This window comes from Aricia agestis, chromosome 19 (assembly GCF_905147365.1).
Source record: "Aricia agestis chromosome 19, ilAriAges1.1, whole genome shotgun sequence".
Lineage (NCBI taxonomy): Eukaryota > Metazoa > Arthropoda > Insecta > Lepidoptera > Lycaenidae > Aricia > Aricia agestis.
The window spans coordinates 4,002,636-4,025,407 of NC_056424.1; the positions used below are offsets into that span (position 1 = coordinate 4,002,636).

The window sequence follows — 22,772 nt, forward strand, 5'->3', positions numbered from 1 at the left end:
AACACGCACGACGTCATTTTCAATTTATTTAGGTAAGACAAGACGCGGCACGTTCGTGACTGCGCTCGATGCAGACTAAACAACAGACGGCCCAACGCGCGAGGTGGTAATATATCTGGTTTGAGTATTTCATCAATGGGTGGAAGACATCTTGAGAAATTTTTCGAGTGGTGGGAGCCGCAGAATATTATACAACATAACATCTGCTTTGAAAAGATTGCCGCCACCTAGGTGTTTGAAACTTTGTATTTATATATTTTGTTAAACCTCAAACTTACAGAAAAATTAGTGCCATACTGTTACAAATCGTTCGAATTACAAATTAAATCTTAGGATTTTGAAAAAATATTGTTCACATTCACGACCTCCCACAGGTAGGTATGGCATAATTAGACTTCTATTTATGATCATACAGGGAACTGTTAAAAAAAGTTTCAGGGTGGTACAAATAAAAAAAAATCTCCTTTGCAGTAGTATGGCGGCCATTGGGAACTGTCGGAAACGTGGCATCTCGCGTCCCGCAAGCTATATATCGACCGATGAATTTCATTGGTCGATATCACGGTCGGTATTAAGCATGCGGGCAATCCCCGCAGGCGGTGTAACGAGCACGTATCGACTTGTAACTTTCATTGGTCGTTATCTCGGCTGCGGGGACTGCCCGCATGCTGTATAACGAACGAGTTAACGACCAATGAAAATAAGCCATAACTCCTTCTTTTTTGATAGTCGGTAAAAAAAAGTATCTAAGATGTTGACCAGGGATGTAAGGTATCATCATGCCAAATTTCATTGAAATCTGTCCAGCGGATTCAGAGATTAGCCTTTACAAACAGACAGAGAAACAAAAATTTCAAAATCATTTAAAATGTGTTCTATACTCTTCTACTATGCCCCTGACTCGTTTTTTCAAGTTTATTTTCAATTTTTCAATGTACAAAAATTTTACCTCTACGATTTTATTATAAGTAGGTATAGATTTAAATTGAATTACTCGACAGTATATTATAAGTTTATGGAATTACTTATAATCCATACTAATATTATAAATGCGAAAGTATCTCTGTCTGTCTGTCTGTCTGTCTGTCTGTCTGTCTGTCTGTCTTGCTTTCACGCCAAAACTACTGAACCGATTGCAATGAAATTTTGTATACAGTTATTCTAGAGTCTGAGAAAGGACATAGGCTACATTTTGATGTGGGAAAATATCTTATTTCCGTGAAAATTTCGATGAAAATGAATTCGCATTGCGCGTGGCCAGCGCTCATCCCGGGGGTCCTGGGTTCGAGTCCCGCAGGCGGAACAAAAAGTTTTCAATTTTCCTGGGTCTTGGATGTGTATTAAAATAAAATTTCAAAAATCTTAAACATATTTTATGTATAATATTATAAAAAATCCAGAAATATATCAATGGAATGAACATTTTAGTTCTAATACGATTCAACAGATGGCGTTTTATTTTTTACTTTATTGTAACATAGAACTAATCATACTTATTAGTTAGTATGTTTTTGTTTATAGTTTTTAATACGTTAGAATATGATGTTTAATAATATTATAATCCATACTAATATTATAAATGCGAAAGTATCTCTGTCTGTCTGTCTTGCTTTCACGCCAAAACTACTGAACCGATTGCAATGAAATTTTGTATACAGTTATTCTAGAGTCTGAGAAAGGACATAGGCTACATTTTGATGTGGGAAAATATCTTATTTCCATGAAAATTTCGATGAAAATGAATTCGCATTGCGCGTGGCCAGCGCTCATCCCGGGGGTCCTGGGTTCGAGTCCCGCAGGCGGAACAAAAAGTTTTCAATTTTCCTGGGTCTTGGATGTGTATTAAAATAAAATTTCAAAAATCTTAAACATATTTTATGTATAATATTATAAAAAATCCAGAAATATATCAATGGAATGAACATTTTAGTTCTAATACGATTCAACAGATGGCGTTTTATTTTTTACTTTATTGTAACATAGAACTAATCATACTTATTAGTTAGTATGTTTTTGTTTATAGTTTTTAATACGTTAGAATATGATGTTTAATAATATTATAATCCATACTATACTAATATTATAAATGCGAAAGTATCTCTGTCTGTCTGTCTGTCTGTCTGTCTTGCTTTCACGCCAAAACTACTGAACCGATTGCAATGAAATTTTGTATACAGTTATTCTAGAGTCTGAGAAAGGACATAGGCTACATTTTGATGTGGGAAAATATCTTATTTCCATGAAAATTTCGATGAAAATGAATTCGCATTGCGCGTGGCCAGCGCTCATCCCGGGGGTCCTGGGTTCGAGTCCCGCAGGCGGAACAAAAAGTTTTCAATTTTCCTGGGTCTTGGATGTGTATTAAAATAAAATTTCAAAAATCTTAAACATATTTTATGTATAATATTATAAAAAATCCAGAAATATATCGATGGAATGAACATTTTAGTTCTAATACGATTCAACAGATGGCGTTTTATTTTTTACTTTATTGTAACATAGAACTAATCATACTTATTAGTTAGTATGTTTTTGTTTATAGTTTTTAATACGTTAGAATATGATGTTTAATAATATTATAATATTATATATATACTAGCTGTTGCCCGCGACTTCGTCCGCGTGGACTTTAGTTTATAGCGCGCGGTGTCAACAAAATTTGTGTCAAATTTAAAAACTTTTTAAAACCCTGGTAAGTGGTACCCCTCTTAGGGCCGCGCTACACCGGAATGGCAGCGCTGAAAGTGCTCGCCTCGCCGCTGCCATTCCGGTGTAGCGCGGCCCTTAATTAATCAAAATACCCAAAAACAGCTGTGCAGTGTGCACATAATCTATACTAATATTATAAATGCGAAAGTATCTCTGTCTGTCTGTCAGTCTCGCTTTCACGCCAAACGCCAAAACTACCGAACCGATTGTAATGAAATTTTGTATACAGATAGTCTAAAGCCTGAGAAAGGACATAGGCTACTTTTTTACTGGAAAAAAAGGTTGTAAGGGTCGTAAATTTGTTCAAAAAATTCATAATAGATGGCGCCGTGCGTCTTCTACATCGCGCTGACGCTTGCTCAAAAGTCTTTCTATAAGAGGTGGTATCATCTTACATTTAAGTCTCGATTTTTTTCGATTGTTATATCTATTCTACGGTATTAAATAACTCAATACTTTATCTGTGCAGGCAGTGACGTAACCTTAAGACCAAATTTCACCAACGACTGTTAAAGTTAATGATCGAATTAGTATCACGTTAGCTGTTTCGTTTTTCATATGAATGAAAGAGAAGACAGGACATTTTAACAAGCTGTTAACACTAACAGACGTTGGTGAAATTGGGGCTAAACCTATCAATGATAAATAGTTTATGGGTAAAGTTGTGTAATTGGGGGGCTAAATATGCTTTGAAATTTGGCATAAAATATAAAGTTTAATATAAAAAATAAAGTACTTATTGTGTGCACACTACACAGCTGTATTGATTTAAGGGGTACCAGGGTTTTTTTATAAAAGCTTTTGACACCAATTTTGTTGACATCGCGCGCTATAAACTGAAGTCCACGCGGACGAAGTCGCGGGAAACAGCTAGTAATTTATAATATTTAAACTTAGAAACAGTAGTGACAATTTAGTTTAAGAAAATGAAGATAATTGTTTGGTTAAATTATATTTTGTAATATATTTCATGATGTACGGTAAGTATTAAAGAAGAAGTTTTAATACTCCGACAAAAACATGCAAGAGTTTTCGTCAAAATTAAAACACAATGAAATGTATTGCAAAATAAAATTTAAGTTAACAACAACAATAAACTTATTCTTGAAATGAGTTATCCAAACTAAAATATAATATTATTGTCATAAATAATCAAGTATCAAAACTATAATTCCGACTATAGACAAGGTTGCCATACGTGGATTTTTTTAATTTGCTGCCTTTTTCCAGTCTCATCTTTCGCTAGCCAGACTCTATAGTTAAAGGATGGCTAAAGTACATAAGTTAAATTGAAGAAAAGAAGAAGTTGTACTTATTTTGTGCATCTGACAGCTGACACATGTCAGACGTCAGTTCCAAACATATATACTAGTAATCTGTGGTTCCAAAAATAAATATGGCCGTAGGAAAGGAATAAAGCTTCTATTGATTACAAAAAATCTAAAATACTATTTGTGATATTTATGTGGCGTTTTAATTTAACAAAATGAGGGAAATAAATATTAATATTGAAGGGTTTAATGTCAACGGTATATGCGTTGGCTGCCTCAATTACAATCGCAAAATGTTTTATCGTGAGGAAGTAAAAGAGTGCTTCAAGCTTCTAGCAAATATCGATGTAAGTTTTAATTTCTGTGCTTATCTATATCTTAATATGCTGTTGCTGTGGTCAAGATGGTCATGTTTCTTTATTTTAATTAAGTTTTGTAATACCTCTATGTTAGTTTTTGTAATAAAAACAAAGTTATTGTGGAACAAAAAGCATTGGACTCGATCGATGTTTTTTTTTCTTTTGAATCAGTCTTACTCAGTGTAGCACGGTAGTTAAAAGATGACCGAGGTATTAGAATGAATTATAAGTAATATTTTTATTTATTTCTTAAAATCTCGCATGTCCCTTACAAGTTGCAAACCTCTCATACACACAGTCATACAAGATACATACCCAAAAACTAATGGTTGCTACTACTTATATAAAAAGGATTCTTTATAATATGTTTTATGGTATGATAATGCATTTTACATTTTATTTATTTTGTAATTTTCAGATTTCAGATGGCCTTACCATACAGGTTTGCTGGGAGTGCTTGGCGGCTGTGAAAAATGCACTACAATTCAGGGCACAAATATCCAATGCCTTCGATATTCTGTTAGATTATTCAAATAAGGTAAAGTATATTATGTTTCAAATCTTTACGTGGGAGAGCCATGCTTCCTTCATGCAAAACCGGCGTGAAACAGTGCTTACGCTGTGTTTCGCCAAGTGAGTGAGTTTACCGGAGACCCAATCCCCTACCCTATTCCCTTCCCTACCCTCCCCTATTCCCTTAACTTCCCTTTCCTTCCCATCCCTACCCTCCCCTATTGCCCTATTCCCTCTTAAAAGGCCGGCAACGCACCTGCAGCTCTTCTGATGCTGCGAGTGTCCATGGGCGACGGAAGTTGCTTTCCATCAGGTGACCCGTTTGCTCTCTTGCCCCCTTATTTCATAAAAGATAAAAAATAAAAATGGCCCAGAGTACTCTTTGTTTTGCGAAAGAGTGCTCTGGGCCATAAATTATATTATAATGATTGCTAAAAGATAAAGCTAACAGATTGAGATTGATATGAAGTTTATAACAAACTAAAGGTATATTTTAGACTTACTCCCCATACAAAATGATTTTTTTCGTTTAAATATTTTTTGTCCTTATCTGAGTAGTGATAGAGAGAAAAGTTAATCATTTTGTAACTTTAAAACTGTCTGTAACTGCAGAGTATGTTAGAAAAGTTGAGCAACTTATGTAACATAATTTCTAGCAAGAATGAAACAATGAATAACAGTTATTTGAAAATATTTATAACAATAGTAACTAGTAATGGGGTAATAGCACAAGTGCACTCAGCATGCTTTGTGCGATCTAGTATCCTTTTAATTGTGCTATTCCAGCAGGCTGATTCCCGATTTCTGTTTCACTCGAATTTTTACTTTTTACATGATCATAGGTCAATGCATGCGTCAAGTGTTTATTGTGATAGATTGGATGTAACACAGTGAAATTTCCGAATCCGAGTTGATAGTGAATTAGGGCCCTGATCTTTCTCTCTATTATAATATTAATAAATATTTTCTTATAGCATACATTCTTAGATTCCCCGGAAGATTTAAGCTGCTATGCCACACAAAGATTGGCAATAAAGAAAATTCCATTATCACCAACTGAATCAACTGTAAAAGAAGAGACAGACAATAATGATGTTAAAGAAGAAGTTGATGAAAAAATTAATCCAGAAGTTACATTCATGGGTGAGTGCTTATAGTTTTATTCTAACAACAAAATATAAATAATACATTTTGTCTATTATTGGTCTTGTTAATGAGTGTATGAGTGCAAGTTAATAAAAACTTTTTTCCAGCTGTTAGTTTTATAAACTCTCTTTTGTAGTCTAAAATAAAAGTAATTGACGGTGTTGTAATTTTTTTAACTGTTGATTTTTCAGATAAGCCACTAGTAGAGACAACCGAAGTTAAAGTTGAAAGTGATTTTTTTGAAAACAATGAAGGTAATGAGTTCGGGGATTTATTCAATAATGATGACAGAATGTCCTCGGATGATGACAAACTGCTATCTCAAATCAAGTCAGAACCAGCCCAGAAAAAGAAAAAGAAAATAAAAGTCAAGAAAAAAAGAAAGCAGGAGAAGGAATTAGAAAAGGTAGGTGTAAAGTTTTATCTTTAGTTGACTTTATTTAAAAAATTAAAAATAATATTTATTCATTGGCAAACCTCTAGCTTTAGTCTGTTATCTGCCCATGGATCTGTTTCTATGATCTATACTAATATTATAAATGCGAAAGTATCTCTGTGTGTCTGTATGTCTGTCTGTCTCGCTTTCACGCCAAAACTACCCAACCGATTGTAATGAAATTTTGTATACAGATAGTCTAAAGCCTGAGAAAGGACATAGGCTACTTTTTTTACTGGAAAAAAGGGTTGTAAGGGGGTGAAAATACGAAAATTTGTTCAAATTAAGTTAGTTCCGACTTTCAAAATGGGGAAGGTGTTATGTTCGTTTTCTTATATTCAACTATTACTCCGCCGTTTGTTAACCGATTTTCAAAATTTTTCTTTTGGTATATAGGGTATCATCCCAATTTGGTATTATATTCACAAAAGTGGTGATCTGATGAAGGATCTATAAGTAATCGAGGGAACTCCTCAAAACTTATAGGGAAACATGTGGTGACTTCGGTTTCGTGAGAAGTATTCTAAGCATATGCTACCAACAAGTAAGATTTTGTACCGAGATACCTGGTATACCGTAGTTCGGAAGGTGCTGAGAGAACTCCTGATTCTTTATAGATACAAGTTTGGGAGTTTCGGCGTTGTTTTAAGAACAGAAAGCATATGTTACTATGCAAATTACATTCATCATCATCATCACTACCATATTAAACCATTTCATAGTCTTTTACATCGAGACTCGAGTTTGTCAAGCGATAATTAAAAAAAATCTATACCTACCTAATATTATAAACCTGAAGAGTATGTTTGCTTGGACGCGTCAATCTCAGGAACTACAGGTCCGATTTAAAAACTTATCTCAGTGTTAGATAGATCATTTATCGAGTAAGACTATAGGCTATATTATATTATCACGCTAAGACTAATACGACCGAAGAAACTCAGGAAAATGTGGGAAATACGGGGGAAATATTTTTTATAGGAAAATGTACGGTTTCTGTAAAATTCCTTATTTACGCGGGCGAAGCCGCGCAGGACATCTAGTACTACATAAAAGTATGTATCTTACCTTTGTAATCTTTAGTTTAACCCATTAATCCCCAAGCGGCAGCTGGCTGTCTATTGTGTCTGGGATACCCACGATGGAGGTGCTACTAATAATCACACTATTTTATTAAAATTTCATTTTTCAGAACAAACTATCAAACAGACTGAAGAATCTACCGTCAGACCTGGTGGAGTTGTACACAATGACCGAGGCGGAGATGTGGGAGGTGCGGGCGATGGACGTGAGCAACACGCAGTTCCAGAAGTTGCGGTTCAAGTGCGAACTGTGCATTATGTCCTTCAACACCAAAGCTCTGCTGGACACTCATAACAATGGAAAACATAGTGCAGTGGGTACTCTATTTTTTTAACATGCTTTTATTAGCTTGGACTGTATGTATGTAACGGAATCTTTGAGCACGATTTTTACCAGTCTCCAGTAGTCTTAATTAACCCCTATAACCCCTCTCAACCCCCATAAGGACGCCGGTGACCGCGACAACAATAGAATAAGGCTGGTTTTACAGTGACGCGTACCGTCAGCGCGGGTTGTAAGCGCGGCGCGAACGCGGATGTCCCGCTCGAAACTATAAAACGAGTTCAGTGCTGCGCGGTTTGCCACCTCGTATGGCGCATCCACACATGCCGCCGGCTTATACCGCCGGGTTTGCCGCCGGCTTTCAGATTACCTTGGTTGCTAATATATGTTATTGGATGTTGGTGGATATTGTACTCAGGCCCCTTACTCATTAAAAACTGTTATATTATTTTCCAGAAATCTAAAAATATGTACCAGTGTGATGTATGCAAGTCTAACTTTCTCACCAAGGATAATGTCTCTGTGCACAGAAGTTTACACCTCCAGGCATTTAAGTGAGTAGTGTTCAGTTATTTTTACTAAGTATCTGTTAAAAGGGATAGAGGGCTAATTTGGATCCCGGCCCAATGCAAAGAGTAGAAATGTTTTTACATACAAAATATCTACTATTTGGGAGCCTTCAAGTATTGTGTTTCTCGATTTAATATTTAAGTTTTTAAACATTATATTACATAACACGATACATGAGCATAATTCCAAAGGTGGAATCGTGCCGTACTATAAGATCCCCTCTCCCCTAAGCTGCTCTACAATATACTCGAACACTCCCTTTACTATTGTAGAAATTGCTAAACGCTCCACGACCGGACTTTATTTTGTGGCGATACCCACAATTCACCTAATATTCCTGCATCGCGCTATCGAAGTTTTCTGAGCGCGTCGGTATATAAACCTCGCTCGGTTGGAAGATCTTCCTTTGGCCACCACGCACTTATCCCACATGGGTTACAACTTACAGCACACATATCAACTCGGAAAGGGTATCGTCACCTTTCGCATCGCCGTCAACCAGGCGTCAACCTTAGGTATGCACGTAACCAAAGCGTATCAGTAGCGCCTGTACGTTAACTCGGCTACGGCCAGCGGGGCTAAAATGGTCGCTTTGAAGAATCATGATATGAATCATAATATTATTCATTATTCTAAAATCGCAAAATGCAACTCTGCCTGCAATTCATTTCTGTATTTTTGTACTGATTTGACATTTGTCAGTTTGACAGTTTTGGCAATTCATTTGCTGAATTGATTGAGAGGAATTGCTAAATGTGACCATTTTAGCCCCGCAGGCGTCGCCTCGCTTACGGCTCGGGGAAGGGGAAAGGGTGGACGAAGAAACGTAAGCTTGACGAAGAGATGTGAGCACGGGGACGACGAGCCGTAAGCGGGTGGACGACGAGCCGTCCACGCGTCGCATCCCGGTTCGGAGCCTGTTCGAGGCGATTGCGTTACGGTTCCGCTTAGTGAGCATTGCAGTAGGGAGTTTCATACAAACAATATTGAACGGCTCGAGGCGATACGGTGCCGATCCCTTTCCGAGTTGATATGTGTGCTGTGACATTATAACTACTCTCGTCAACAGATGTCGCGAGTGCGGTCTAATAACCTCCATGAAGCGAATCATGATGTCTCACAACTGTAACGCCGCGGAGTGCGCGCTCGCCTTCGCCTGCAACATGTGCGACGAGAAATTCACGTGAGTATTTATTTATACCATACGAACCTACACTAATAAAATTCAATAGTGTGTCTGGATATCTGTAAGTACTTCATGATTTTTGACGACCTCTGTGGCTCAGTGGTGAGCGCGTTGGTAGCTCAAGCCGGGGGTCGCGGAAAATGTTGTGTCCTTGCGATAAACGAAGTTACGGGTAGCAAATAGATTGTTCACCGGCACATATTATATGGCCGGGCTATGATATCCCCCACCAATCAGGGCTAATATTGACTTGACATAACCCAACTGAATTGCGTAGACGGTAGAATGTCTAAGTATCAGTTTATCTGGCATCTTGTGTCTGTATCGTACAAAATCATAATAAACTATTAAATTTTTATGATTTCAGTACAAAATGGAAGCTATCGTACCACAAGTCGTCTTACCATCAGGAGAATCCGCAGTGCGACTGCTGCGGGAAGGTGTTCGCCAACAAACTCACACTAAAATACCACCTGAAGTAAGTAAGACTTACATTATGACGGGCCGCAGCGGGCCAAGCCGCTTTTTTTTTTCTTTTTTTTTTATGAAACAAGGGGGCAAACGAGCAAACGGGTCACCTGATGGAAAGCAACTTCCGTCGCCCATAGACACTCGCAGCATCAGAAGAGCTGCAGGTGCGTTGCCGGCCTTTTAAGAGGGAATAGGGTAATAGGGTTTAGGGGACTCACCATTAATAACACCGAAATCCGTAAAGTACTTTATTGACACATTTAACACATACAATCGGATAGGAGCGCGAGCTTCGACTGTCCAAGGAATGCAAGCGTAACATAATATGCATTATACATAATATATGTAGTGTGTACATATTGTACACCTACAATATTCCTCCCCTTATACAAAAAAAATAATATAAATAATATAACACACACAAAAAAAATAATCATGAAATAAACTTATTCTGTAAACTGTACACTTGATAAGTAAGGTGACATTATGACGTGTTAACAGCAACATTAATATCGTATTACATTTGTTACAAACATGCAATCAAATGTATGCTGCACTTCGTAGACTGAAACACAATATATTTTGCAACTTGAGCTGCCTGGAAACTTTTGCTACTTACACTTTGAACAAACGTTAACAATAATCATGAGCTCGCTGCTCCATTATTCCGAATACTCTCGAACAACACAACATCACGCGTAATTTATTGTCGGCTGCTGGTTCGGCTTATCGACACAGTTCATAGCCATTGCAGACACAAACTCCTTCCTGGCCCATTTCTTTGTGCTCTTATGACACTTTTTAAACGCGAAACATGCCGCGATGATTAACAATATAAAAATAAGACTCGCTATAGCTACGCCGTAAAATTCCAACTTCTGCTCCAACGAACTGTGGCTAGCACTGTTAGCCCCATTTTGGGCGATAACGATCTCTTCCTGTTTGCTGTACGTCTTTCCCATTTTGAGAAATTTAAATGATAGTCCCCCAAAAAGAAAATATAAGACAACTATACTCTATGAAAATGTTTCTAGAAATGATAAAATTTTACATTTTAAATGACCAATACGATTAAGTATAAGACCATAATTTTATTGTGTAATTTAGTTATTACTCAATGACAAAAAGCAACTCGGCACAAAGTTTTTAAAATAATAGTAAAGGTATCATCACATTACATGCTACGCGATATATGTTTATATTTTTTTCATGTTTTACTTCTGACTCGCGATATATTATTTTAATTATAGCTTAACCCGGTTCACTAGCTTATAGAAATCTTACTGGACGTTTTACTAAGCGACCGAAACGGCTTACGCGTGAATTTTCGTAGTTCGATTTTTTACATTCCGAATCTTTTTTGAGAATTGGCTTAATCGTAGTAGCGGGTTCGCAACTTAAATTTTTAGATTCTATGATTCTATCTTCTACGTTCGGGCTAGTGTCCATATCATTTCTTAACACGTATGCAGGCTTAAGTCTGTCAATAGATATAGTAGCCTGCCTATCGGGCAACTGAACGACAAAAACCTTCGGATACCTCTTTAAAACCTCGTATGGACCGTCATAAGGAGGTTTAAGAGGTTTACGGACGGTGTCATCCCTGACGAACACATACTGCACCTTACCTAAATCGGGATGTACAAAACAGGCGCGAGAGTTACCATGCGAAAACGAGACTGGAGTCAATGACCGTATATTATTTCTAATGTCTTCTACGAGTCTATGCGGCTCTGACGAGCCTGCGCGCGTAATGTCGTAAAAATCCCCTGGCAATCGCAAGGTACGACCGAACGTCAATTCCGCAGCCGAAATACCGCTGTCGCTGCGACACGCCGCCCGCAGCCCTAACAAAACCGTCGGTAGTTCTCGAACCCACGAGTCGCTGTCTAACCGTGCCATAAGGGCGGCTTTCAGGGACCGATGAAAACGCTCCACGGCTCCATTCGCCTGCGGATGGTAGGCGGTCGTGTGAATCCTTTTAATGCCGAATATCTGCATGAGGTGCTGAAACATTGAGCTTTCAAATTGGCGCCCCTGATCACTTGTGAGTCTCGAGGGGCAACCGTAACGACATATCCATTGCGTATAGACAGCTTCCGCGACGGACTCCGCGTCCATGGTTCTGAGAGGCACGGCCTCCATCCAATGTGACGTGCGACATATCATTGTCAAGCAATATCTAAAACCATCTTCCGAGGTTGGGAGCGGACCGATGAGGTCCACATGGATATGTTGGAATCTCCCAGCCTCGGGGAAAGATTCTAAATTTGAAATCGTGTGGCGATTAATCTTAGCCCTTTGACACTTAATACAAGTTTTGGCCCATGAATTTATATCAGTATTCATTTTGGGCCAAAAATATTTTTGCGTAATCAACTTCCTAGTAGTGCGTATGCCCGGGTGGCTTAAATTGTGGACACTATCAAAAACGGCTCGCCTAAACTCTACCGGTATATAAGGCCTCACACGATCATTAGAAACCTCGCAATATATTAGTTTGTCGCTCGTTGGGACTTTATATTGTCTTAATACGATACGCGAACTACTATCGTTTTTGCGGACACCTAAAACATTTTTAATATATTCATCCGTGCCCTGCAACCTAGCTATTTCATCGTAATCGATAGAGGTCGGGCAGTATATCGTTTCTACTCGGGAAAAACTGTCGGCCACTATATTATTATTACCGCTAATGTGGCGAATGTCCGTCGTGAATTCGCTTACGTATAACAAATGCCGAACTGATTCAATCTTTGAAAAACTATTTCCAAATGCTCACGATGTTGTTGTGGATCGTCGGAGGCGATTAGTGCATCGTCAACATAATTGAAAACAAAATTTAATCCTTTAAATATGGAATCCATAAAACGTTGGAAACTTTGTGCCGCGTTACGTAATCCGAATGTCATTCGCGGAAACTCGAAAAGGCCGAACGGCGTTATTATGGCCGTCTTTTCGATGTCTTCTGGTGCCGTCTGTAAAAAATGGTAGGCTCGGTTTATATCAATTTTTGAAAATATTTTCTTTCCATTCAACATATAGGTAAAATCTTGCAGTCGCGGAATTGGGTATCTGTCGGGCTTCGTGATTGCGTTAAGTCGGCGATAGTCGCCGCATGGCCTAATATCGCCGTTTTTTTTTTCGACAACATGAAGAGGAGACGCCCAACTGCTCCTGGAAGGCCGACAGATTCCCAATTCCTGCATTTTAATAAACTCCTCTTTAACTCGCTTGTAACGTGCCGGCGGCAATGGTCGGGCTCGAGCATAAACCGGCGGGCCCGAGGTTTCTATGTGATGTTGGACAGTACTCGGCGAGGTTTCCGTGAATGACATCGGCTTAGTAATATTAGGATACTTAGACAGTAATTCTCGATAAGGATGATCGATATTAATAGAAGACACAGAGGGTTCATGCATTAAAGTAAGGGGGGCGACAATATTTAAATCGGTTACCTGATCGATGAGTTTTCGTGCTCCGACATCCACTACGAGCTTATGATAACCCAAAAAATCAGCTCCCAGAATGGGTTGCTTTACATCCGCGATCACGAAATCCCATCGATAAGGTCTACGTAATTTAAGATTCAGAATAAGAGTTTTTTGTCCATACGTTTTAATCTGAGAACCGTTGGCGGCAAACAATTTATAATCACTACACTCACGATTGCTGTATTTCTTATTCACTGGAAGGACCGAGATATTCGCCCCGGTGTCGACTAAAAAACTCAACCCGCTGTTGCTGTCCGTGACTCTAAGGCGGTGTCCGGGCGATATGACGCAGAGTCCCGCCTCCGACTGCGTCTGTTCTAGTTTTCCTGCTGCCTTCTCCATGCGCAAGGCTCCTCACAAGTCCTCGCTCTGCTGCCGAAACGATTGTGATACCTGCAGAGCCAATCCGGATCCTCGGGTGTCCGTCGTGGAGCTGAACGATTTCTGCTTCGACTGCGATTATTATTTGGCCTGAAGTTTCTATTCCAAGGTCGCGAATATCGCTCCTGTGTACGTCTATCGAGGTCGGCGACCTTCATGCTTAATTTAGCTATTTCAGCCATAATTAAATCCGCATCCCGGGACGTCGAAGGCGAGGGCGAGTGGACCACCTCGTTAATCTGGTGCATACTGCGTGAAGACTCCAGCACGTTGTCTGCAATTCTGGCTAACGCATCCAAATCTTTAGTTTCAGTCACAGCTAAAACCGCTCTCGTAGAACCCGGAAGATGGCCTTGCCAAAGTAGCCTGAGGGTCTCGTTCGGTATTTTATCCTTGGCTAATTCCCTCATGCGCCGTAACAACTGTGAGGGCTTTTGATCACCGAGCTCCATCTCACTTATGAGTTTCTGCAGCTGTCGATTTTCAGATTCCTCATAAATTTGCAGGAGACGCGCTTTGAGTGTGTCAAATTTTTTTACAGCCGGAGGATCGATAAGGATATCCGTAACTTGCTGTATAACTTCTCTACTGAGTTTCGATACCACGATGTCGTATTTAGTTTCATCAGAGAGTTTCTGAGGAGCGAGCATAGCCTCCGTGCGTATGAACCATATCTTCGGGTGATCGGTCCAGAAATCTGGGATCTTAGTAGTCAACGTAATAGCAGCTAACTCCGAAGTCGTGGGCCTACTTTGTTCCGTCGATTCCGTCATCTTGTAAAACTATTCACTATCGCGCATTCACTAAACAGTTCGGGGTCACCACTTTAGGGGACTCACCATTAATAACACCGAAATCCGTAAAGTACTTTATTGACACATTTAACACATACAATCGGATAGGAGCGCGAGCTTCGACTGTCCAAGGAATGCAAGCGTAACATAATATGCATTATACATAATATATGTAGTGTGTACATATTGTACACCTACAAGGGGAAGGTAGGGATGGAAAGGGAACGGAATAAGGGAGGGTAGGGAAGGGAATAGGGTAGGGGATTGGGCCTCCGGTAAACTCACTCACTCGGCGATCTAAGATAGGGGAATATAGCGCAAGCGCTGTTTCACGCCGGTTTTCTGTGAGGACGTGGTATTTCTCCGGTCGAGCCATTCGTGCCGAAGCATGGCTCTCCCACGTCTAAAACGTTTTGTTGCATACTAGTAGCATTGAGTTATTGGCCCTTTGTTTTCTTATAATTAAAGTTATTTAGTTTGCCAAAGAAAAGAAAATAATATTACAATAAGTATGTATTTTATTTGGAAAATACAGTGGAGTGTTGAATTGTATTATATTTATTGTATTTAATTTAATTTTTAATGCAACTATATACTGGTTTGTTACCTAAATAAAAACTAATATTTACAGACTGCTGCCTCAGAACAAATCAGATAAGGAGAAGGAGAAACTGTTCATACCGTGCAAGGGCTGCGACAAGGTGTTCCACTCCAAGAAGAGTTATAGGGCGCATGTGTAAGTATTACTCCGGTATTAGTTTTGATAAACTTAAACCTTGCTTAGTCACATGCTACCCTTGTCATTCTACAAAGCAGTGATAGAGACAGAATGCGACTAGGAAATTTTGTTATTCTCATATTCAAATTCGTTTCCAGCCTTACTTGATATTTAAATGTGAAAGTTTGTCTAATCTGTTACTCTTTGACGCTTACTGCTAAACCAATCCGGATAAAATTTGTCCTGCGAGTACCAGGGTAAGACTTAAGGCAGATAGCGGAAAAATTAACCAGTCTTTCTACTGTTTTTTTTTTAAATTTGTTTTTGTAGAATACAAACACTTGTAGGGCGAGTAAATTAAACACAGTGGGCGTGTCTATCTTTATTTATCAACACATTACAGTTTTAAACCATTTTACAGCGTGATCCACGACGGGTTATCATACCCGTGTCCGACCTGCGGCAAGATGTTCCAGTGGAAGCGCAACCTGGCGCGACACGTCCGCAACCACCGCGACCGCGACGCCGGCACCACGCACGCCTGTCGCGACTGCGGCAAGAGCTTCGCGTCGCGCGACTGCTACAACAACCACATGAAGCTCAGCAAGCGCCACGTGCACGAGCAGGCTTACGCGTGAGTGAGACGGACGTATGTAGGTGTGGCCGTCTGCGAGCGAGACAGCACGCCTGCAGAGACTGCGGCGAGAGCTTCGCGTCGCGCGACTGCTACAATAACAGTAATTGTGTTGAACAGAGAGTTGTGTTGGATGGAGAGTTGTGTTAACCGATTCAATGCGGCGCACCTTTTTGAAGACTTTCAGTCGTGGCGGCATACAATTTTCCCGTGACACGTGAGCCGTGTCATACGCCATAGAAGTAGATGACACGGCTACCGTGTCATCCGCCACGTTCCATAAGCTAAGCATAAGTTTTTTTTTTTGTTTTTACGCTTGTATTAACTTGATTTATTTAATTGAGCTAAAACAATTGTTGTTGACGGAAGCCTACGTTGTTTTGAGTTGATTTCGAGTAGTTTTACTAAGTGTAAACCTGAAAATGGCAGGTAAGCGATTTTTTTATTCAGATATTGCAAACCTTTTGTAGGTTTCAAAGTTAGAAAAATGAGTACATACCTATATTAAATAGATCTGGGTTTCCAAAGTAAATAATACGTTCGTATATAAATTTAAAGAAGTTCGTTGTTAAGTTTTTTTAACCGACTTCCAAAAAAGAGGAGGTGTGTTCAGCGATTACTCCGCCGTTTGTGAGCCGATTTTCAAAATTTTTCTTTTGTTGTCTGGGGTATTTGTTCCGAGTGATCCGGTTCCGAGTTAGTACCATGTTCACAAAAGTGGTGATCTGATGATGGGAACCATGAGGAATCCAGGGGACTTCTTGAAAATCAAATGTGAACATATGATTATTTTGGTTTTATGGGATGTGTTTTGATCATATTATGCTACCAAAAAGTAAAATTTTGCACCATGGTATACCACAGTCCCGAAGGTGCTGAACTCCTGATTCCTTATAGATACGTGTTTGGGAGTTTCGCTGTTGTTTAAAATACCAAAATCATAAGCTACTATGCTGATTATATTAATCATCAACACTACACCATGCATCATCAAATTATGACCCTGTTATTAGTACTTTTCATAGCCTTATAGATCGAGACTGATGTTTTTGATCATAATTCTGTAGTTTGTCTAATGATTTTAATATTATTTTGTTATTTTAAAACATAATACTATTATTCGAATTTGATGTTATGGCTACGAAGGTGTGTTGGTGACAATTATGTTAATAAAAAACGCCTAAACTGTGTAGAAAACCTTAAGAATAACTAAAAAGAGTAAAATTATTATTTTTAAACAAAAAAATTAAAAGCAACTTCCAAGGTAAAAACAATAGTAATTTTCTAAACTGAACTAAAAAGTATTAAATAATTCTTATTCTGTACTCAGTATTTCTGTTCTCAATCTTCATAATTTTGATGTCAGTACCAGTCCTATAAGTTGCAGTTACATTATTCTGTCATAGGCCTGGCGATTAGGTTAGCTGGCGGCTAGTTAGCTGGCGGGCGTCCAAATTTTTGTGATCAGAAATTTCGGATAATGTACGGTGGGCTAAAAAAGGAGACAGCACCTACTTTTTTCAATTCACAGAATATTCAGAGAGGAAGCCTATTATAAGCTTGTTTTACGTAGAAAATTAAGACGGTTTTGTTCGGAGTAGAACCTTCTAAAGTGTAATTTGAGGGAGATACAATCGCTTTTTAAATGACACGGCTCACGTGTCATACGCCACACGTTAAAAACCCATAAGTCGCGGCTGCCGTATAATCCGCAATGAATGCACCTTTTAAAAAAGGTTGACGGCCCCTACAATATTCAGAGGCGAAGCCTATAGGCTTGTTCTACGTGGAAAATTAAGATGATTTTGTTCAGAGTAGAACCTTCTAAAGTGAAATTTGCGGGAGATACAATCGTTTTTCAAATGACACGGCTCCCGTGTTATACGCCACACGTTAAAAACACGTATGACACGGCTCCCGTGTCATCCGCACTGAATCGGTTAAGTAAAGATTTTTGTTATATAGAGAATTGTGTGAAGTATAGACCCTCAAGACTGTTTTTGCGCGTGGCCAAAATGAATGCCACATCAAAGACATGAAAGACAGTTCTTGTCTAACTTTACAATTATAATATTAGTTCAGAATAGCACTGATAAAGACACGTTTTCTCCAGGCACACCTGTCATTTCTGCGGTAAGAAGTTCCCGACGAAGTGGTGTATGGTGGACCACATAGACTGGGAGCATCTCAAGAGGATAAAGTATCAGTGCAACGTCTGTTTTAAGGTAATTCTAAATTGAAGACTATTCTATAAAAGTGAATCTTACAAGAAATATGATAAAACTAGGCTTTTTCCATTTCTTTGAAACAGTATTCTTGACATACAGGGTGCAATTAAACCTTCCTGCCAATTTTTTTCCATGGCTTAGGTATCATTAAGAGAGTCCATTTAACCAAAAAAAATTGGGTGTTATATTTTTTTATTGACATATTTTATCGATTTAAAATCGTTGCAGAAGCGGCGCGGGGAATGAGCGGGGGTAACGCGGGCGACGTGTCGTGTCCATAGTGTTTTTTAGGATAACTTTCGGAAGCTATTTCTCAACATTTTAGTATTGAGTGATTATAAAAGAAAAAATGCACAAGCAGGCACTGTTAAAGTTAACGCTCTAATCAGTATCACGTTACCTCTTTAGTTTTTATTATGAATGAAAGAGAAGACAATATGACATTTTAACAAGTTGTTAAGTGTTAACACTGACTTTGGTGAAATTGAAGCTTAAAGTACCATTACTTACAATAATTAATTAAAAATAATTTAAACAACCTAACATAAATTCAATATTTGCCAGGCGTTCAAGACAGCGAAGATAATGGTGGCCCACATGCAGAACATCCACGAGGGCCGCAACAAGCGCGACCCCGACAGCGAGCACGACCACCTGTGTGACATCTGCGGCAAGTCGTACAAGGTAACACAACTAACAAATTTCACCCAAATCAGTTTAGCTTTGAGCGTGTACCGTTGTGAACAATTTCTACATTGTAGATAAGTGTGTACAGTACAGAAATTGTATACAAATTATAGTTATACAATGTTTTGCCCGAGAATGCGAAAGTATGTATCTATCTTTTATCTCCTCACGCTCAAACGGCCGCGGCGATACAATTTAAGAGAAATTTCACACGCATATCAGGAATACGATACGATACTTTTAATTATGAAAAAAATGTAATTTCGCGTATGAAAATCACATCTGCGAAATGAAGTCGTGGGCAACATACAGGGTGTAACAAAAATAAGTGATAATACTTCAGGGTGTGTACGTGTTCCTTGTAGAGAGTTCACTGTGAAAGTAGCAGCGCTGAAAGACCAAATTTTTTTTTCACTTTTGTATGGGGAAACTCGTGACGCTCGGGCCCTTGCCCATACAAAAGTGAAATTTTTTTTTCGTCTTTCAGAGCTGCTACTTTCACAGTGAACTCTCTACAAGGAACACGTACACACCCTAAAGTATTATCACTTATTTTTGTTACACACTGTATAGTAATATCAAAATGCGAAAGTGTGTTTTACAAATGACCAGTGTAATTGTGTTATGTCTGTTCCCCTCTGCAGGCTGAAACGACTTAATGCTTTATACTATTAGGGCTTCCGCTGCGAATTCGTGCGAATTTGTTATGAGTTTTGTAACATTATCCTCAGACGGTGAAGCGGCTCAAGGGTCACGTGTGGGCGATGCACACGCAGCGCTCGGACGCCAAGACGTACAAGTGCGCCCTCTGCCCGGCCACCTTCGCCTGGCAGACGTCCATATACAAGCACATGAAGATGATGCACGATAACAAACGGAATAAGGTACGCCGAGAGCTGATGATGATGTATACTATCAAAGAAGTTGATTCCCAGGCAGATGACGAACTACGTCATTTGGCCGGGTTCTGTCGATTAACGGCCATTCCCAATATTTGATCTATCTCTGGTTTTGCCCTACTAGAGATAGGAATAGCTCAGATTAGACATTAGAGACATATATTTTATGTCAATTATGAGCTATTCCTATCTGTAGTAGGGCAAAACCAGAGATAGATCGAATATTGGGAACGGCCGTTAATGTAAATCGCGATCTGTCGGCTGCGCTTATTTAACGCGGCCAAATTACGAAGGTCCGCTATCTGCCTCAATGTCTCTGATAGTAGTTAAGTGTTTTTCAAACTTTTTTATGATGCATAAAGATATTTCGCGATCACCCTTTGCTTTGTTGCTCTCATCATTATTGTTTTGTTGCTCTCTCAAGCTTTGGCGACATCCCACAGAAACTACGCTACACCCCAGGGGGTCGCGACTCACAGTTTTAAAAACACTGATGTAGTTTGAATAGAATGGACATGGAGTTGCGATGTGTCCAGTGTCGTCGTAGAAGTGGCGCTTTAACGTTTGGTTGCGTCGCCGCATCGGTGGTTTCCAGGAAACAACAGACAATGAAACTTGGAACGTGGGAGAGCCATACTTCGGCAAGAATAGCCCGGCTCGACCGGAGAAATACCACGGGCTTACATAAAACCGGCGTGAAACAGCGCTTGCGCTGTGTTTCGCCGAGTGAGTGAGTTTACCGGAGGCCCAATCCCCTACCCTTTTCCCTTTCCTACCCTCCCCTATTCCCTTCCCTACCCTCCCCTACTACTATTTCCCTCTTAAAAGGCCGGCAACGCACGTAGGTGCGTTGCCGGCCTTTTAAGATGCCCATGAACACTCGCAGCATCAGAAGAGCTGTAGAGCTCTTCTGATGCTGCGAGTGTTCATGGGCGACGGAAGTTGCTTTCCATCAGGTGACCCGTTTGCCCCCTTGTTTCATAAAAAAAAAAAACTGCTAAAACAAATGAAGAGTACAGGGAAAGAATGATCAGTCATTTTTTATAAATTAGAAGATAAATGATTTCTTAACTTATAGGACTCATAAGTACTTAAAGAAATGACACAATAATAATAATTTCTGTCTTAAAATCACTGCTAATACTTTGGTTTCATTATTTACTAAAAAATAAAAATATTGTATATTTTTAATGAGATTTATTTAATATTTTTCCAGTTCATTTCAGAGATTTTCAGAGAATGTCAACTGACGTTTGACTATTCGTTCGAAAACTTGTAAGAACGATCAAAGTCCTCGGACTCTGATCGTTTTTAACTTTTACCGCTTAGACTATGATCACTAATAACTTTTATGTAAAAAAATAAAACGTAATTTATCGTGACTTTGTATGTTTATATTCTTTTCATGCTTAGTGGCAGGCAAGCTTAGCGTCTTACGAACTAGATGGCGTTATTAACCTCAAAGCAGTTTTAGGGTGACTTTGATCGTTCTTTCCCTGTGCTCTTGAAATGTTTTTCCCAAAATGCTATTTATTAATGTTATGAAAAATAAAAACGTATCTTTTTTGCAGACGCCACGCGCATTGTCAACTGCAAAGAAAGTGGAAGCATACCCGACAGTTGAACTGACCAACCGCATGCAGTACTTCCAACAGAATGTCGCTACTAACGTAGTGCAGAATATTGTACAGAACGTACCATCAATACAGACAATTAATATTGTCCAAAATATTTAAAAGTACATGTACTTACGGCGAAACCTAAATGCTAGTTGAAATTATGAGCTTTCCGATTAAAAGATGGTCACTGCTTAGCAAAATAACAGGGACTAAATACTGTTTCATGTTTTTATAATTTGCTTATTAAGAAGCGCTTACACGGGCAATAATTACGGCAATAATTGCTCGCCAACACGAATGGAGCGATCTGGAGCAATTAGTGGAGCAATATGGACCAATTTATTTCGTATTGCTCAATGTCATATCGCTCAAATATCGATGGCCACATCACTCAATATTGTATTGCGCAATGCTGCTGCTGTTGCCGCAAATTGCTTGATGTAGTCGTGACGTCAAAGTTGACGAGAATTGACTAGAGTTGAGCAATATTAGTTGCCCGTATAAGCGATAATCATGATTGTAATCAATTTCCAAATTATACAATATTTTTTTAATTTTCAATCGTTTCTGTGATTTACTTACTTCATTTTTATACTGAATGTAAATTGCACTGGTCATTTGTAAATAACCTAAAACCCAAAATTGTAGTTTTTTGTTTATAAATACAGCTTTGTGAAGTGACCGTGGTAAGAAATAGATAAGGTGTAAACTACAAATAATAAAAACTAAGGAAGAGTAACTGTGTCAAAAAATTTGTCCACGAGTCTACAAAATGTGACCCGAATTCATGCCTACTTTATGCATGTATTCGGTACACAATTTTGTGTACATATAGAAGTGACAATTAACGTCAACGGCTTTATTGCGTAAAGAGTGTTAGTGTTTCGATGCTATTGCCATATTTCAGTGTGCGAAAAGGAACCAAATTCAAAATAGTTGAAGTATGGGAGTTACGTTTCCTTAGTTTTTATTGTTCATAGGGTGTAAACATATTTCTAAGAACCTCTGAATATTATACCTTATATTTGAACTGATGAGTTAATATTTATAATGAGCTTTAGTTTGTAAGTTATATCCGCCATATGTTTAGTATTATTTACACAAATCAATAATTTTTATACAAATAAAAACTTTTTAATTACATTTGGTTTCTTTTTTTTTTGTCACACTTTATTGCACACAAAAACAATATAAAAGTAAAATATTAGAAGAAAGACGACCCAACAGGTACTGCTAAACTCTAAAAGAAATTTCTTCCTAATTTCAACTCAACTCCGATAATAATAACAGGC

General features: G+C 38.8%; 2 protein-coding genes across 2 annotated transcripts; one reads left to right on the plus strand and one right to left on the minus strand.

Moving 5' to 3' along the window:
- The first annotated feature begins 4,117 nt into the window (after window positions 1–4,117).
- LOC121736515 (zinc finger protein 91-like) lies at window positions 4,118–21,902 on the plus strand. The gene is made up of 14 exons (XM_042127760.1): window positions 4,118–4,327; window positions 4,758–4,877; window positions 5,827–5,995; window positions 6,190–6,404; window positions 7,627–7,830; window positions 8,256–8,353; window positions 9,439–9,552; window positions 9,923–10,033; window positions 15,327–15,431; window positions 15,835–16,047; window positions 18,161–18,272; window positions 18,840–18,959; window positions 19,694–19,846; window positions 21,433–21,902. Exons 1-14 carry the CDS (start codon window positions 4,196–4,198, stop codon window positions 21,595–21,597), a joined length of 2,031 nt encoding a protein of 676 aa, XP_041983694.1. The 5' UTR covers window positions 4,118–4,195; the 3' UTR covers window positions 21,598–21,902.
- LOC121736518 lies at window positions 13,432–14,840 on the minus strand. The gene has a single exon (XM_042127762.1). The coding sequence runs from the start codon at window positions 14,672–14,674 to the stop codon at window positions 13,838–13,840; it is 837 nt and encodes a 278-aa protein (XP_041983696.1). The 5' UTR covers window positions 14,675–14,840; the 3' UTR covers window positions 13,432–13,837.
- Window positions 21,903–22,772: the final 870 nt, after the last annotated feature.

What these genes read in the sequence shown, in the direction of transcription:
- LOC121736518 (XM_042127762.1), bottom strand. Translation starts at nt 14,674, where the DNA reads ATGACGGAATCGACGGAACAAAGTAGGCCCACGACTTCGGAGTTAGCT.
- LOC121736515 (XM_042127760.1), top strand. Translation starts at nt 4,196, where the DNA reads ATGAGGGAAATAAATATTAATATTGAAGGGTTTAATGTCAACGGTATA. An exon ending in TCCAGAAGTTACATTCATGG is followed by an intron (nt 5,996 to 6,189) that starts GTGAGTGCTTAT and finishes TTGATTTTTCAG; the next exon opens with ATAAGCCACTAGTAGAGACA. An exon ending in ACGATAACAAACGGAATAAG is followed by an intron (nt 19,847 to 21,432) that starts GTACGCCGAGAG and finishes TCTTTTTTGCAG; the next exon opens with ACGCCACGCGCATTGTCAAC.